Source organism: Borostomias antarcticus, assembly GCF_949987555.1.
Source record: "Borostomias antarcticus genome assembly, contig: scaffold_261, whole genome shotgun sequence".
NCBI classification, from domain to species: Eukaryota; Metazoa; Chordata; class Actinopteri; order Stomiiformes; family Stomiidae; genus Borostomias; species Borostomias antarcticus.
This window is the reverse complement of record NW_028176487.1, coordinates 66,778-81,828: the sequence shown is the minus strand read 5'-3', so window position 1 is coordinate 81,828 and position 15,051 is coordinate 66,778. Positions and strand designations below refer to the sequence as shown.

General features: G+C 50.2%; 1 protein-coding gene across 1 annotated transcript in view; it reads left to right on the top strand.

Moving 5' to 3' along the window:
- Positions 1 to 3,204: 3,204 nt before the first annotated feature.
- ogal (O-GlcNAcase like) overlaps positions 3,205 to 15,051 on the top strand; it is a 15,999-nt gene continuing 4,152 nt past the window's right edge. The window contains exons 1-12 of the mRNA XM_084462409.1: positions 3,205 to 3,508; positions 4,546 to 4,597; positions 4,716 to 4,813; positions 7,183 to 7,313; positions 8,448 to 8,619; positions 8,884 to 8,982; positions 10,965 to 11,104; positions 11,804 to 11,951; positions 12,066 to 12,164; positions 12,690 to 12,967; positions 13,310 to 13,484; positions 14,460 to 14,545. Coding sequence (XP_084318535.1) covers positions 3,457 to 3,508; positions 4,546 to 4,597; positions 4,716 to 4,813; positions 7,183 to 7,313; positions 8,448 to 8,619; positions 8,884 to 8,982; positions 10,965 to 11,104; positions 11,804 to 11,951; positions 12,066 to 12,164; positions 12,690 to 12,967; positions 13,310 to 13,484; positions 14,460 to 14,545 — 1,530 coding nt within the window. The 5' untranslated portion in view covers positions 3,205 to 3,456. The remainder of the gene's footprint in view (positions 3,509 to 4,545; positions 4,598 to 4,715; positions 4,814 to 7,182; positions 7,314 to 8,447; positions 8,620 to 8,883; positions 8,983 to 10,964; positions 11,105 to 11,803; positions 11,952 to 12,065; positions 12,165 to 12,689; positions 12,968 to 13,309; positions 13,485 to 14,459; positions 14,546 to 15,051) is intronic.

The window sequence follows — 15,051 nt, the reverse complement described above, 5'->3', positions numbered from 1 at the left end:
GCCGCAGTGCCAGTACGCCAGAGGCCAGCCGTCCCTCAGACTCAGCCTTAAGCCCCACGGACAGCGCCCCCTCCAGGCTAGAGGCCGGTACTGCCGATACCGGAACCCAGGAAGAGGAGTGGGGGGAGAGGTCGAAGCCATGCAGTCCGTCCCCCCCACCCGCCGGCCGCAGGAGAGACGAGGGGGGGTCCCGGCGTTTCAGGAGGACGTCCCACCACTCCGACTCCAGCTCCCGGTCGTCGTCCTCCTCTTCCTCCTCCTCTTTCTCCTCCTCCTCTTCCTCCTCATCCTCCTCCTCTCGGTCCAGGTCACCGCCTAGGAAGAGGTACATAATGTCCACAGTTGAAAAATGTAGTTAACTTTATTAAATGTTGTCGAAGGACACAGATGAGGTTATTTAGTAGACTCCTTACCTATCTGCCTCCTCCTCTTTGTCAATCTCTCCCTTTTATCTCTTATCTCTCTCTCTCTCTCTCTGTCTCTCTCTCTGTCTCTCCCTCCATCTCTCACTCTCTCTCTCTCTCTCCCTCTCTCTCTATCCCTCTCTCTCTCTCTCTCCAGGTTCCGTCACAGGCGTTCCGAGAGCAGCTCCTGCTCCTCTCGCTCCGGTTCCAGTTCCGCCTCCCGTTCTCCGACCCGACCCTACCGGATCCCCTACTCCAGAACCCGACCCGACCGGCCCCGCTCCAGAACCGGGTCGTGGTCCCGGTCTCGGTCGCGGTCTCCCTGCTGCCGCTCCTCCAGGCCAACGCGCGGGCGGAGAGACGTCTACAGGTGAGAGAGCAGTTTGTTAGTTAGTTAGTTTGTCGATAAAGCTTGCCGAGCGTCGTATCACAGTTCGTTCATCTCGCTCTTCGTCTCTCCACCACGCAGCCCCACCTACCGTTCCACCAGCGTCACCGAATCCAGGAAGCGCAGACGACAGCAGGACCTGAAGATCCAGAAACTCAAAGCCATAGTGAGTACATAGTTTAGGTACCTACGAACTCATTTCTAGATATTGCGTAGGATGTAGAAAGCGCCACAGCGCGTGCATTCAACGAGGAAGGATCCCCTGTGGTCTTTTCAAGATGGCCGCCGCTGACGCTCTCCCTCTTCTTCTGTGGTTTAACCAGAACGAGCGCAGGGTGGTGTACGTGGGCCGCATCCGGACCACCATGACGCACGAGGAGCTGAGGGGGCGCTTCTCTCTGTTTGGGGAGGTGGAGAACTGCTCCCTGCACTTCAGAGAGAGAGGGTGAGAAAAGACGGGGAAAATATATGAAAATATAATAAATAATAATAATCTGACCTTAGCAGAGACAATACCAGGTATTACATGTCGTTGTTACATAACTCCTGTGTGACTTGATTGGAAGGTGATGTTTTTTATTTATTATCATCACTCAAACCCTGTGTGTGTGGTTCCCGTAGCGACCACTACGGCTTTGTGACGTTCTACAACATGGAAGATGCGTTCGCCGCCATCGAGAATGGCAGCAAGCTGCGGCGCCCCGACGAGCTGCCCTTTGACCTCTGCTTCGGGGGGAGGCGGCAGTTCTGCCGGTCCGGATACGCAGACCTGGGTGAGAGACTTGGGCCCAGGCCCGGCCCCAGGATGAAAAGACTGTGGGGGCAGTCATGAATTGCAAGGGGGCACATTTTTGAACAGTGTTAATTTAGAGGCATCAATCTGGTGCACCTTGAAAGCGAGATCTAGAAAGCTACAATGCAACTTTTATAGGGGTATTCCCAGGTAAAAGAAAGAAGTCTCACACACTGTCCTCACTGGTAAACGCAATAATTTATTAGGCAGCGTCAAGATGATGATGACACACTGACACAGACATATTTTTAGCAATGCCCCCTCGTAGAACCGGGCGTGCTTGAGCCCCAATTCATCCTTCCTCCCTCCCTCCCTTCCATCCCTCCTTCCTTCCTTTCATCCTTTCCTTAATATGATCACAGGAAGGGAGGAAAGATTGATTGTGTTTTTGAAAACGATTACCTCGAGGACGTAGAAACTGAGAAACTTGGGCCCCAATTCATCCTCTCTTCCTTCCTTCCGTCCTTTCCTCAAGGTCATCTCTGATCTAACATGGTTGGAGTGGCGGTTAACCAGTCAGATCAGTAACTTGAAAAGAGGGTCATATACCATGCAGAAGGGGGGGGGTTTGCGGACATTTTGAATCGGTCGTCTTGTCAACACTGTGAGTCAAACTGTGTGTTCTCCCGTCCCCTCGCAGACTCCAGCCGTGAAGTGGACCCAGCACCGGCCAAGAACAAGTTTGACGAGCTGGACTTTGACTCTTTACTGAAGCAGGCCCAGAAAAGCCTGAAGAGGTAGCAGGGAGGAGAAGATGGCGGTTGGGGGGGTGTTGAATATTTCCCTCAGGTTGAAGAGGTAGCAGGGAGGAGAAGATGGCGGTTGGGGGGGTGTCGAATATTTACCTCAGGTTGAAGAGGTAGCAGGGAGGAGAAGATGGCGGTTGGGGGGGTGTCGAATATTTACCTCAGGTTGAAGAGGTAGCACGGAGGAGAAGATGGCGGTTGGGGGGGGGGGGGGGTGTTGAATATTTACCTCAGGTTGAAGAGGTAGAAGGAGGAAAAATGGTTGGAGGAAGCAAGGAATCATGGGAGGAGAGAAGAGGAAGAAGAGAGGGAGGAGTTCTCAACATGTACTTTGGCGCGACACAAACGCTCCTGTTTTATAGCACTAGGCCTATATCTGACTTCAATTATTTTGTTTTTATTATTAATACACTTTGCCATGTTTACTATAAAACAAAATCTTTGGAGTGAGTGCAAACATGTAGCAATCACAATTATAATCCAAATTATGAATATGTATGTATATGTATAAGTATGAATGAATTTTGTAAATATTCATGTTTTTTTAATGATGGAACACATCTTTTTGCATACTCTTACCTATGTACTTATTTTCTTTAATAAAAAGTACTATAATAGTGGAACTACCCGAACTTAGAAGAATAGCATTTAATCTGCTTGAATAAATAAACGCCTATGTTGTTTCATGTCTCATATGAGTATTGCTGGTTCTTTAAGAGAAAACGTGCACTGTCTCTTTAAGACGCTCAATGTACGCTGTAGTTCCTACACGTCGACTCAACGCACGCTTCTGTTTTGTGGACACTTATATAAAAATTAGGCTACATTATTGTCTCACTATGGCCTGTCGTTATCATCTTTATCATCGTATTATACAATATACTTGATTTGTGTTGGATAATGATTCTGCGCAGTGGGGAAGGCATGTGCAACAATCAGGAACTGAAGATCAATAAAACAGTTCAGCTTATTGCAACACGCACACATAAACATAATTATTGGATAGTCGTTCTGCCCAAACAGATAACGTCACATCGTATGCATGTGAGCCACGTATCCGCGTTGCCATTATCGATTAAACTGAAGAGATAGAACCACAGAAAGTCGAGAAGTGTGACTTGGACCATGTCGAAGCCGAGTTCGGGGAAGAGGCGCTTCATCTGCGGTGTAGTGGAGGGTGAGTGAGGGGTCAGATGAGGGCTTGGTCAGGACGTACCTGGGTGTTGTGTGATTGTGTTTTTGGTGTGTGTCTGTGTTAGTGGAGGGTGAGTGAGGGGTCAGATGAGGGGTTGGTCAGGACGTACCTGGGTGTTGTGTGATTGTGTTTTTGGTGTGTGTCTGTGTTAGTGGAGGGTGAGTGAGGGGTCAGATGAGGGGTTGGTCAGGACGTACCTGGGTGTTGTGTGATTGTGTTTTTGGTGTGTGTGTGTGTTAGTGGAGGGTGAGTGAGGGGTCAGATGAGGGCTTGGTCAGGACGTACCTGGGTGTTGTGTGATTGTGTTTTTGGTGTGTGTCTGTGTTAGTGGAGGGTGAGTGAGGGGTCAGATGAGGGGTTGGTCAGGACGTACCTGGGTGTTGTGTTGTTGGTGTGTGTCTGTGTTATCGGAGGGTGAGTGAGGGGTCAGATGAGGGCTTGGTCAGGACGTACCTGGGTGTTGTGTGGTTGTGTTTTTGGTGTGTGTCTGTGTTAGTGGAGGGTGAGTGAGGGGTCAGATGAGGGCTTGGTCAGGACGTACCTGGGTGTTGTGTTTGTGGTGTGTGTCTGTGTTAGTGGAGGGTGAGTGAGGGGTCAGATGAGGGGTTGGTCAGGACGTACCTGGGTGTTGTGTTTGTGGTGTGTGTCTGTGTTAGTGGAGGGTGAGTGAGGGGTCAGATGAGGGGTTGGGGAGGACGTACCTGGGTGTTGTGTGATTGTGTTTTTGGTGTGTGTGTGTTAGTGGAGGGTGAGTGAGGGGTCAGATGAGGGGTTGGGGAGGACGTACCTGGGTGTTGTGTGATTGTGTTTTTGGTGTGTGTCTGTGTTACACGGGAAATGTTAGATTCCACATATTGTAAGCACATAAAATGCACTGACCACAATCATTTTTTACAGATTGATGACAGAGTCAATATGATAGCTGAATATTGTCGTTGTTTACTCGCATGGCCTAATTAATTGGTTCTAACTCTTGGGAATGAGAAATAACTCCGCTTGATGACTTTGGCTTCCTGTAGGTTTTTACGGGCGACCATGGACTATGGAGCAGAGAACAGATCTGTTCAGAAGGTAACGAACTGTTGTCCATGAACTAGCCTGTTATGGTCCCCACTCTGAGACCCTTACGGACATTGTGTGTGTGTGTGTGTGTGTGTGTGTGTGTGTGTGTGTGTGTGTTTCTCCACAGAGAGCAGAAGTGGGGGTTGAACACCTACCTCTACGCCCCCAAAGATGACTACAAGCACAGGATGTACTGGAGGGACCTGTACTCCCCCGAGGAGGCAGGTGAGAGCTCTCTCCCTCACCCATTCACTCTCTCCCTCACCCATTCACTCTCTCCCTCACCCATTCATTCCCTCCCTCACCCATTCACTCTCTCCCTCACCCATTCACTCCCTCCCTCACCCATTCACTCTCTCCCTCACCCATTCACTCTCTCCCTCACCCATTCACTCCCTCCCTCACCCATTCACTCTCTCCCTCACCCATTCACTCTCACTCACTCATTCAGTCTCTCCCTCACCCATTCACTCTCTCCCTCACCCATTCACTGTCTCCCTCACCCATTCACTCCCTCCCTCACCCATTCACTCTCTCCCTCACCCATTCACTCCCTCCCTCACCCATTCACTCTCTCCCTCACCCATTCACTCTCTCCCTCACCCATTCACTCCCTCCCTCACCCATTCACTCTCTCCCTCACCCATTCACTCTCTCCCTCACCCGTTCACTCTCTCACTCACCCGTTCACTCCCTCCCTCACCCATTCACTCTCTCCCTCACCCATTCACTCTCTCCCTCACCCATTCACTCTCTCACTCACTCATTCAGTCTATCCCTCACCAATTCACTCGCTCACTCACCCATTCACTCTCTCACTCACCCATTCACTCTCTCCCTCACCCATTCACTCCCTCCCTCACCCATTCACTCTCTCCCTCACCCATTCACTCTCTCACTCACCCATTCACTCTCTCCCTCACCCATTCACTCTCTCCCTCACCCATTCACTCTCTCACTCACCCATTCACCCTCTCACTCACTCATTCACTCTCTCCCTCACCCATTCACTCCCTCCCTCACCCATTCACTCTCTCACTCACCCTTTCACTCTCTCACTCACCCATTCAGTCTCTCCCTCACCCATTCACTCTCTCCCTCACCCATTCATTCTCTCCCTCACCCATTCATTCTCTCCCTCACCCATTCACTCTCTCACTCACCCTTTCACTCACTCATTCGCGCACAAACTAACAGGAAGCAGCTGGGAGCAGGGACTGGCTAAACTCCATACTACATTAATAAATGGACACATACAATACATAAACACTGTATTTAAAAAAAATCCAGATCCAGTGTTGCATCTCCCCCTCCCCCTCCCCTCCCCCTCCCCTCTCCCTCTCCCTCTCCCTCTCCCTCTCCCTCTCCCTCTCCCCCTCCCCCTCCCCTCTCCATCTCCCCCTCCCCCTCCCCCTCCCCCTCCCCTCCCCCTCTCTCCCCGCCTGCTCCACACCCACCCCTCTGATAAGATACTGACCTCTGACCTTTACTCGCAATAAACACTGTTTTGTTATTCAGTTGCTTAGGAGATGCTTTTTATATACCAGGCCATAAGATTGTTGGGTAAGTAGAGTCCCAGATTGATGTTGCCCTAGCCCTGATCTAGGTCAGTAGACTACAGTATAGCCCCAGTATACCGCCCTGCACTATATATCCACCGATATCCACTCAGCTACTATCAATCAATCAATCAATCAATCAAAGCTTTATTTGTATAGCGCATTTCATACCCAGAGGCAACACAATGCGCTTTACAGAGAACAAGGGAGGTGGGCATACGACCCACTCTCTACATATTCCAGAGGGAAGCAAAAAAACAGTAATCACCCGGGGGCCAGATAAGTGAGCTGTAAAAATTCTTCCCTGACCCCTCTCAACAAGGCGATGGAGCAAGCTCCTGGAGTATGTTTGTCTACCGGCTAAGAACATTTATAAAGCAATAAATTACATTTTCAGAGTAAGAGAAGCTAAAAAACAACATAGGAGAGACATGGCAAATACTGGTGTGTGTTTGCTATGGCCCAGGCCTAAAGCCGGAAGTGGGCTGGTGTATGTCTGTGTGTACGTGTGTGTGTGTGTGTTAACTAAATGCAGAGACATCCACCACAGCAGACACAGGGATATCTATCGGACTCAGGGAGGTCTGCTGGTGACAGTGGGGCATCCACTGGACCTGGTTAGAAGATAGGAGGGAGAGAGAGAGGCAATCCACAGCTGACACGGGGGTATCAATCGAACTCAGGGTGGTTTGCGGGCAACAGTGGTTGCTATGGTATCCACTAGCCTGGCTTCGCGACCCTAGTCACATGATCTCACAGGCTGTCTATTGTGGAGGGAGATCAGCAGGGGGGTGTACCAGCAGGGGGGTGTACCAGCAGGGCGGGCTACCAGGGTATAGCCCTGAATAGCATACCCCCCTGGACCAGGGCTAGCGTTGCCCTAACTACCTACTTTTCCTTAACCTGAAAAAAAACAGCTACAATATCTCCTCAATGGCTCTTCTTAGGTCACAGCGACGGTGTTTTCAATCAAAATACCAAGTGAGTACAGTAAATAGTTAAAGTACTGTAATTTGCGTTCTTCCTCTCTCCTAGAACAACTCCAGGCCCTGATCTCGGCAGCGAAGCAGCACGATGTGGAGTTCGTCTACGCCATCTCCCCCGGGCTGGACATCACCTTCTCCAACCCCAAAGAGGTGGCCTCACTCAAGAGGAAACTGGACCAGGTGTGTATGGTACTGTAGGGTTCTAGAACCGTGTGTGGGGGGGGGGGGGGCTCTAGAACTTGAGCTGGTGCAGTTGGGGTTCTGGAACTGGTTAAAACCGGTTGAGGGGACAAAGGAGGATTCATCACACAATGTCTTGAAAGGTGAAGGCTCTCATTCTCAGAACAGGGAGTAAGAAAACTTAATGAAGCTGTTCATGGCGTGTGGCTCGGGAGGTAGAGCGGCCGGCTGGGGATCGCAAGGTCCCCGGTTCGATCCCAGCTCCAGGCCGTGTGCTGAAGTGTCCTTGAGCAAGTACCCAGTGCTGTCGCCTCACAGCAAGAAGCTCTCTGGGTCTTTCTGTGTGCAGTTTGCATGTTCTCCCAAAAGAACCCAATACGAGAAACATGCAGGAGAACAGGTCGCCAACGCTGGTGAAGACGGACAGGAGCGCTTGGTTTGGTCCCCCACACGCTGCCTACTGTCTGCTCCCAGCTGCCCTTGGGGGTAAGGACGTTGGGATGGGTTGAGACCAGAGAACATTTACTCTAAGTGCGTGTCTTCTTCTTCTTCTACTTCTTCTCCTTCTTCTTCTTCTTCTTGTTCTTCTTCTTCTTCTACTTCTTCTTCTTCTTCTCCTCCTCCTTCTTCTTCTTCTTCTTCTCCTCCTCCTCCTTCTTCTTCTTCTTCTTCTTCTTCTTCTTCTTCTTCTTCTTCTTCTTCTCCTCCTCCTCCTTCTTCTTCTTCTTCTTCTTCTTCTTCTTCTTCTTCTTCTTCTTCTTCTCCTCCTCCTCCTCCTCCTTCTTCTTCTTCTTCTTCTTCTTCTTCTTCTTCTCCTCCTTCTTCTTCTTCTTCTTCTTCTTCTTCTTCTACTTCTTCTCCTCCTCCTTCTTCTTCTTCTTCTTCTTCTTCTTCTTCTTCTCCTCCTCCTCCTCCTCCTTCTTCTTCTTCTTCTTCTTCTTCTTCTTCTTCTTCTTCTTCTCCTCCTCCTCCTTCTTCTTCTTCTTCTTCTTCTTCTTCTCCTCCTCCTCCTCCTTCTTCTCCTCCTCCTCCTCCTTCTTCTTCTTCTTCTTCTTCTTCTTCTTCTTCTTCTCCTCCTCCTCCTCCTCCTCCTCCTCCTTCTTCTTCTTCTTCTTCTTCTTCTAACCCTCTCAGGTGGTGGAGTTGGGCTGCCGCTCCTTCTCCCTGCTGTTTGACGACATCGAGACGGAGATGTGTCCCGCAGACAAGCAAGCCTTCAGCTCCTTCGCCCACGCGCAGGTCGCCGTCACCAACGAGGTCTACCAGCACCTGGGAGAACCGGAGACCTTCCTCTTCTGCCCCACAGGTCAGAGAACCCCCCCCCACACCACCACCACGGAAACCGGAACCTGCAGAACCCAACTGACGTTCTAATGGAAGAGCTCTAGAGCGTTTTGATTCTTGATATCTGCTTGGCACGTCATGCAAGCTGGATGATGGACCGCCATCTTTATTCCTTGTCGTGGTCATTTTTTTCTCATAAAGCCGTGTCTTATCTATAAGTTTGCCTCACGGTTAGACCTGCATCTTTGTCTGTGTGTGTGTGTGTGTTCTCTGTGGGTTCCGTCAGATTACTGCGCTGCGTTCTGCACTCCCAGCGTGTCCCAGTCCTCCTACCTCCACACCGTGGGTCAGCGGCTGCTCCCGGGGATCGGCGTGCTCTGGACAGGTGAGTCACGGCGGGCTGGACGAGGCAGAACGAGACTGGACACAAAATTACCACAGAACGGAGCAGAAGGACCGAACGGCCGTCGGGAATAACTGAGACTGGGGTGCTGTCGCAATTCCCAGCCATTCTGCCATACCATAATATCCTGCAGTTGGCATAGTAACCTCCCTCGAATGCAACTTTCACTGAAAAGGCGACTTTCTTCTCAAGAATACATACAATGTATGTATGTATGTATGTATGTATGTTAGGGCTGGGAGTCCGAACTTCGGGATTCGAATATAATTCGAATATTGACAGAAATACTGGTATTCGAACGAATATTAGGCAGCCCTTAATATTCGAACCTGTTATAGGCATAATTTTTTGTAAATGTGTTGGCTAGCAAACGTTGCTTTTGATTCAGATTCAGAGGGTTTTTCACGCCTGGTGAAGTTGCAATCGCGAGCTCATTAGCAAGGCTATTGGACACCTGGGCTCCTGTAGGAGTTGACGTTAGTTAGCACGCGTTCCAGGCAACCCGTAACTCGTGTTTTTCCGACCTCCTACACGTGAAAATGCTCTGGAATGGCAGTCAAACCCGTAACTTCCCACCCGTGAACTCGTACAGATCGATGTAGGCTACTGCCATTCCAGAGCATTTTCACGTGTAGGACGTCGGAAAAACACGAGTTACGGGTTGCCTGGAACGCACCATAAACCCAAGCATGTAGTCATGCCTAAACACTGACTAAACTCTTAGTTGCTACTAGTTAGTCGCATATTAGTTTGGTGTCTAATTTCGGTTGCACCACGGCAATTTAGGCGTTGTCTTAACTAGTAACTACTAACTAGTTACTAAAAAATAGTCGTTGTATGACTGTGACGGCAGGATCCAAATAGCCAATCGGTAAGCAAGTAAAAATGTAAACAAGGAGGTTGATCGCCCTTACCCAGCCCTTACCAAGGAGCTTGGGCCGTGTCCGAATGTCCATATTACATACTATATAGTACATACTGCAACTCGCCTACTACATGCGATTTAGTACATACCTGTACTACTCCACGAAAACATGTTTAGTATGCGAGATAAATGTAGCATGCTTCACGAGTCATCCAGTGAAAGCGACGGGCTCCGGCTCACAACAATATTGAGCTAGCCAGGCATTTGAGTTGGTCATCCAACACGCTCGATCCTCACCTTTCTGTATAATCCCAACTGTGAAATGGATGTGATAATAGTCCACAAAATATTCTTCCTTTGCCTCGTTTAGCACCAGCTGCAACTCTCCTCCAAATGCATTATCTCCGTTAGCAAGGCTAACGTTGCACTCGGTAGCTTGTGCTTATTATTATTATTATTATTATTATTATTGGGGTTGGTGCTTGTGCAGTGGAGGGGTTCTTTTGGGGGAGTTGGAGCCGTTGGATTGTTATGCTTAAATGATCCTAGCCAGCTAGTTTGATAACCTTCTTTGATTCAGACATAGCGTAGGCTGCCTGGTACCGTCCACTGACCAGTTGCTGGTTAACTATGAGAGGCAGGATCCCAGCCGACCGTTGCTTCCCCCCAACCCGCAACGGAGGGTTATCAGCTGGGCTGGGACTCCCCTCGCAGTTAATCTTGATATAACTAAGACATCTGATAAAAAAATCATTCTGAAAACATCATTGCTTATCGATATTGCCTATGATACAATGCCCACTAGTGGACAGAATGTGCACAACTTTATTTTAAAACCTAGGTAGGTCTTTCTGTAAGAATTTAATGGTAAAAAATATTATTAATAATAATTCGAATATATTCGAATATTATTATTAATAAATAAACGAACTTCGAATATGATTTTTGGGCAAAAGTCCCAGCCCTAATGTATGTATGTATGTATGTATGCATGTATGTATGCATATGTTAATCTTAATGTTAATGTTAATATACAGTATTATAATATATGCCACGTCTTCCTGTGTGTGTGTGTGTGTGTGTGTGTGTGTGTCCGCAGGTCCCAAGGTGGTGTCCCACGTCATCTCGGTGGAGTCCATCGAGGAGGTGTCCTCCGTCCTGCAGAGGGCGCCGGTCATCTGGGACAACATCCACGCCAACGACTACGACCCCCAGAGGCTCTTCCTGGGGCCGTATAAGGTTGTGGGGTCAAAGCCCTGAAGTAGTAACCCTTGACCCCACTTGATAATTAACCTGGTGATCTTTAAAGTCGCACTGAAATGAAAAAAGCATTTTGTCCCATTTTGGTTCACATAATTGGTCATAGTGTTCACCTATTCAACGATGTATGCCAAAAAAAAATACAAAATTCTACTTTTGTTGTAATCTTATATCAAAGTATATCATTTCTTACTTCCTGGAAAACGGTAGGTCACGTGCAATGACGACAACAGGTACCTTAGATTTTAGGCCAATAATCTCACGACATCCACCCGTCAATCAACGCTATCCTTCTATCCAATCTGTCTTAAGTTCTTAAAATCCGTCCACTTGTCAATGTTCCAATCAAATTCCTTTAAACATATGTCCCACACTCGCTTGTTTGCGTCAGAAATACGTCAAACTACGGAAGTTAGATGATCTCAAACATCCGTTTCAGTGCGACTTAAAGCTGACCATCCTAATATTAGAATAGATGACCAGTCCTTATTTCTCTGGAAGGTTCCTCCCTCCTCTGGTCATGTATTCTAATATTAGGATGGTCAGCTTAAAGATGGGGGTCAAGGGTCAAGACTACTTCGGCCCCTCCCTCCCGGCCCCTCCTCCCTTGTTCACTACAAACCCAAAGGATGCGTGATAAACCCCCTGACCTCTGACCCTTCTCCGTGACCCCCCCAGGACCGCCCGGTGGAGCTCATCCCCAGGCTGGGAGGCGTGCTCACCAACCCCAACTGTGAGTTCTACCCCAACTTCGTGGCGGTGCACACCCTGGCCGCCTGGTGCCGCGCCGGCGCCGGGGGGGCGGGGCCGAGGGACGTGGAGATGGGTGAGCGTCCGTTAGCGCGTCACATGACCCGCCGTCCGGTCCCGTTATGGAAGGTGTAGCCCGCGGGTACAGTGAGCGCCTTCTACTCTCACCAACTCCCCCCCCTCTCCCCAGGTGAGGAGGGGCAGGAGCTCCCCTACTGCCCCCACAGAGCCCTGACCCTGGCCCTGACCGACTGGCTGACCGAGTTCCTCACCACTGACCAGCCTGGAGGTACGGCACCACACACTACCTGCTCACAAGACAAGACAAGACATAAGACATAAGACATAAGACATAAGACACAAGACAAGACACAAGACAAGACATAAGACAAGACATAAGACATAAGACATAAGACACAAGACAAGACATAAGACAAGACATAAGACATAAGACATAAGACACAAGACAAGACATAAGACAAGACACAAGACAATAAATAAGACAAGACACAAGACAATAAATAAGACAAGACAAAAGACAAGACATAAGACAAGACAAGACATGAGACAAGACACAAGACAAGAAATAAGACAAGCAATAAGACAAGACTTAAGACAAGACAAAAGACAATACATAAGACATCACATACAGATATATGATATGATACGTCTGTCTATTGAATCTCTGTTTAGCCAGGGTCCCTTGAATGTCCCCGAGATGACCTCTACATAACAAAGAAGTTCTCTCTCCCTCTCTCTCTCTCCCTCCCTCCCTCCCTCTCTCCCTCTCTCTCCCCCCCCCATCTCTCCCCAGGCCCCCTCTCTCCTCCCCCCTCCCGGGCCCCGAGGAAGGACGCCTCCCCGGAGGAGGAGCCCATGCAGACGGAGGCGGGAGACCCCGTGTACGCGCCGGGCCCGGGGGACCACCCTCTGTACACGGCCGAGCCGCTGACCCCGGGTGACCTGGCCCTGCTGGCCGAGCTGTTCTACCTGCCCTACGAGCACGGGCCCCGCGCCGGCGCCATGCTGGGGGAACTGGACTGGCTGAGGAACCAGCGCCGGGCGGGAGGAGGCGGGGAGGAGGAGGAACCGGTCAGGAGGGAGGGAGGGGCTTCCCTCTTTCTGTCTTGGACTCGGTCAAGCTTTCTTTCTCTCTCTCTCTCTCTCTCCCTCGGCAGTTCTCTCCCTCTTTCACCCTCTCTCTCCCTCTTTCGCTCCCTCTCTTTCTCTCTCTACCTGTGCCCCTCTCTCTCTTTCCCTCTCTCTCTCTCTCCATCCCTCTTTCTCTCTCTCCCTCTGCCCCTCTCCCCCCCCCCTCTCTCTCTCTCTCCCACTGCCCCTCTTTCTCTCTCTCTCTCTCTCTCTCCCTCTCTCTCTCTCTCTCTCTCTCTCTCTCTCACACACCCACTGATCCAGTGATTCCTGATTCCTCAGACAGCAGAGTGGCGTTCGAGGGCGGACCGCTTCGACGACATGTGCGGCGCCGTGGTCCAGATGTTCAACCGTCTGTCCAACGCGCCCAACCGCCGCATCCTGTACGACCTCTACAACTACATCTGTGACATCAAGAGCGGCGTCGGCCTGGCGCGCGCCTACGTCAAAACGCTAGGTAGGCCAGACGCCGTGATGTCACAACGCTAGGTAGGCCAGACGCCATGACGTCACAACGCTAGGTAGGCCAGACGCCGTGACGTCACAACGCTAGGTAGGTCAGACGCCCTGATGTCACAATGCTAGGTAGGCCAGACGCTGTGACGTCACAACGCTAGGTAGGCCAGACGCTGTGATGTCATATCGCTAGGTAGGCCAGACGCTGTGATGTCATATCGCTAGGTAGGCCAGACGCTGTGATGTCACAACGCTAGGTAGGCCAGACGCCGTGACGTCACAACGCTAGGTAGGCCAGACGCCGTGATGTCACAACGTTAGGTATGTTAGACGCCGTGATGTCACTACGCTAGGTAGGCCAGACGCTGTGATGTCACAACATTGTTGTTCATGTTGTGCCCTAGAGCCAGGAATATTGATGATAAGACTCCATTTATCAACGGCTAATGGCTTGCGTATTGAGAGTAAAAATATCAATATAAACTCTTTCAAGTTTCATGTAGATAATCTAGCCTCTAAGGTGTGGCAGAAAATTGGCTTCCTGTACAGAAACCGTTCTAGCGTTCCTACATTCAGCACTTTATCAGTATTAGACTGGTAACACAATCTATAGACATGCTTCTGTGACAACCTTGAAAACCTTGAGCTGTCTACAACTCCACCCTAAGATGTTATTACTGGTCAGAGATATGACACTCACCACCAGCTCTTATAGAGGTCAGTTCTTATAGAGGTCAGTTCTTATAGAGGTCAACTCTTATAGAGGTCAGCTCTTATAGAGGTCAGTTCTTATAGAGGTCAGCTCTTATAGAGGTCAGTTCTTACAGAGGTCAGTTCTTATAGAGGTCAGCTCTTATAGAGGTCAGTTCTTATAGAGGTCAGCTCTTATAGAGGTCAGTTCTTATAGAGGTCAGTTCTTATAGAGGTCAGCTCTTCCTCTTGCTCTTTTAAGGCGTGTTGTGCTTTCCTCCCCCAGGGGGGCGTGGCCGTCCCTCGGCCCAGCTGATGACCGACGACCCCGAGCCCTGGGGGTTCAGAGGGGGGCTCTCCGGAGAGTTCCAGGTACAGGACCCCAACACCTGCCCCTCTGTACCCCAACACCTGCCCCTCTCTCTCTCTGTACCCCAACACCTGCCCCTCTGTACCCCAACACCTGCCCCTCTCTCTCTCTGTACCCCAACACCTGCCCCTCTGTCTCTCTGTACCCCAACACCTGCCCCTCTCTCTCTCTGTACCCCAACACCTGCCCCTCTCTCTCTCTGTACCCCAACACCTGCCCCTCTGTCTCTCTGTACCCCAACACCTGCCCCTCTCTCTCTCTGTACCCCAACACCTGCCCCTCTCTCTCTATCTCTCTCTCTGTACCCCAACACCTGCCCCTCTCTCTCTGTACCCCAACACCTGCCCCTCTCTCTCTCTCTCTCTCTCTCTCTCTGTACCCCAACACCTGCCCCTCTCTCTCTCTCTATCTCTCTCTCTGTACCCCAACACCTGCCCCTCTCTCTCTATGTATCCCAACACCGGCCCCTCTCTCTCTCTCTCCGTACTCCAACACCCCTCTCTCTCTA